Source organism: Eucalyptus grandis, chromosome 3 (genome assembly GCF_016545825.1).
Source record: "Eucalyptus grandis isolate ANBG69807.140 chromosome 3, ASM1654582v1, whole genome shotgun sequence".
In the NCBI taxonomy this organism is placed as follows: Eukaryota; Viridiplantae; Streptophyta; class Magnoliopsida; order Myrtales; family Myrtaceae; genus Eucalyptus; species Eucalyptus grandis.
Window position 1 is genome coordinate 37,224,733 of NC_052614.1, and position 2,623 is coordinate 37,227,355.

Sequence of the window (2,623 nt, forward strand, 5' to 3'; positions counted from 1 at the left end):
GTAACATCCGAAAAAGTACGTCACGAGCGAAACCATCTCCAAAATTTCAGAGCATTCGAAGCAACCGCCAATTCATGCAAAATCTCTTCCCCCACAAATTCGGAAACATCCTCGGCAATCTTCGCTCGAAGCATGCATCGTGTTATCCCCGAAAGTCGATGCGTCTCCAAGATCACCTCTCTCTCAAATTGTCATCCTCAATTTAAATGCAAATTCAAAGGCTCCCTTGTTACCCCCATCAAAATTCCTTCTATTGCAACATCTGTAAAATCGAAATCATCTCTAGCACGATCCGGCAAAATGTCCATGACCGTGAGGTACCGCGGCACTTACACCATAAAGCCCGAAACGGCAACGTGGACCGGCCACTTACCGCTCTCAGAACTGGATCAGATGGGTATTATCACTCATGTGCCCACCATTTACTTCTACAAGCCGCCCCGTGAATGGCTCCATCCGGCCGACGCCATCTTCGACACACTCCGGGGTTCACTGAGCCGCACGCTGGTCCCATTCTATCCACTCGCAGGCAGGCTCAGGTGGCTTGAAGGGGGACGGCTCCGACTTGAGTGCAACGCCATGGGTGTCTGTTTCATCGAGGCCGAATCCGAAGGTGAGCTCAATGACTTGGGCGATTTCTCTCCACGTCCGGAGTTTGAGCAGCTCGTGCCGAGTGTGGACTACACGAAGCCGATCCATGAGCTGCCGCTGTTGCTGGTTCAAGTCACCAAGTTCAAGTGTGGTGGGCTCACCCTGAGCTTCTCCATGTCTCATGCGGTTGCCGATGGGCCAAGCGCTCTCCATTTCATGACCGAGTGGGCGCGGCTCGCTCGCGGCGAGCGACTGAGCGTTGAGCCATATTATGATAGAAAGGTCGGTTGGTGAATGTAAAGGTTCTCTTTTTAACTCACACGGCATCCAAACTTTACCTTTTCAAAACCGGGGTTATGGGCTAGAAACCCAGTTATTTGAAAATTCATGAAACAAGAAGTAAGAGTAACCAAAACTTTTGACAAGAATAACATAATTGTTAGAAAGAAAAATTCTTGAAAACTAAGAAATTTTGGTGTACTAAAGACAGGACACAAATTTTTTGAATTAAATAAACCAACACTCTTTGGGATCATGTGATTTATGATCATGATGTGCCTGATGTGTATAATTAGTAGACAATTTCCATCGTTCCACGGATCGTAATTTTATATTATTTAGCCGTTGTCCAATGTGTTCTCGCATCAACTCACATTTTTAATTTTATTTATTTATTTATTTTTGCAAGCTTCCCTCCCTACGAGAACTTCAGAAGTTTGACTTTTGTTTTCAATTTTTATGTCGATTTTAAACTATGAAGATTATGCAACATATTCATCAATTGATTTGAAAAATTGATCTTCGTTATGGATGTTCGATATCTTTCTTGCTCGCTTTTAATATTAGTCAAATACTTTCTACATAAACACTTAGAACATCATTTCAATCCATCAGAGTTGTCTATTTGAATTATTGATGCTGAAAGTACTAATTTCTGGACTAATTTTTTAACAAGGTTTTATGGGTGGGCGACGATCCATCTAGCACGCCACCGCCGCGGCCACGGCACTTGGAACACTCCGAGTTCAACCCCCCACCGCTGCTGATCGGCCACACTAACAACCTAGAAGAGCGTAAGAAGAAGACCACCGTGGCCATGCTAAAGCTGACAAGGACCCAAGTTGAAACCCTAAAGAACGCAGCGAACAAGGAACGAGCCGGCCCGCATCGCCCGTACACCCGATACGAGACGGTGGCTGCACATATATGGCGGTGTGCGTGCAAGGCGCGGAAACACAAGCCTGAGCAGCCGACTGCTGTGGGCATCTGTGTCGACTCCCGCCACCGCCTGCATCCGCCACTGAAGCTTGGATACTTCGGCAACGCAACCCTGGACGTGGTCGCTGCTGGCATGTCCGGTGAGCTGGTGTCGAGTCCGCTCGGGTGCACCTCGAGCAAGATTCGAGAGGCCATCGAGAGGGTGACCCATGACTACGTGAGGTCGGCCATCGATCACATCCGGAGACAACCGGACCTGACCTTGTTTCAGGATGTGCATGCCCTAGGAAGCACCCGAGGGCCTTTCTATGGAAACCCTAATCTTGGGGTGGTGAGCTGGTTGACATTGCCGATATACGGCCATGACTTCGGCTGGGGGAGAGAGGTCCACATGGGGCCGGGGAACCACGACTTCGACGGCGATTCTCTGGTTCTTCCGAGTCTTGAGGAAGAAGGTGGCTTGGTGGTGGCCTTGTGCTTGCAAATCGCGCACATGGAAGACTTCAAGAAGTTCTTCTATGAGGATATCGTTGAATAATTCTTGAACTGATGAATGTTTAATAAATGCTCTTGGTCGATATATTATTAGATCTACGGATGAAAAAGGTTCCTGTGATAATTTATCTATGTATGACTTTAAGATCCTAGCAATTAGCAAATACAAAAGGGTCTGAATTATATCTTTATATAGAGATATGGAATCAATTGTTAATATCTCACCGGATCCGGATTCCCTCTAAAGAAGTTAACGTCCGTCGTTGATATATAGCACACTCAAAATCTAATAATCTGAATTCGTCTAGCAGAGGAAACC

At 46.6% G+C, this 2,623-nt stretch overlaps 1 protein-coding gene across 1 annotated transcript; it reads left to right on the plus strand.

Annotated features, from left to right (window-relative positions):
• Positions 1-306: 306 nt before the first annotated feature.
• Positions 307-2,347, plus strand: LOC104439596 (spermidine hydroxycinnamoyl transferase). Its single transcript, XM_010052641.2, has 2 exons — positions 307-873; positions 1,547-2,347. The coding sequence occupies exons 1-2, from the start codon at positions 307-309 to the stop codon at positions 2,345-2,347; spliced, it is 1,368 nt and encodes a 455-aa protein (XP_010050943.2).
• The last annotated feature ends 276 nt before the right edge of the window (positions 2,348-2,623 follow it).

Excerpts from the sequence above, each read along its gene's own strand:
- LOC104439596 (XM_010052641.2), top strand. The coding sequence starts at position 307 with ATGACCGTGAGGTACCGCGGCACTTACACCATAAAGCCCGAAACGGCA. Across the intron at positions 874-1,546 it reads AGCCATATTATGATAGAAAG|GTTTTATGGGTGGGCGACGA; the intron begins GTCGGTTGGTGA and ends TTTTTTAACAAG.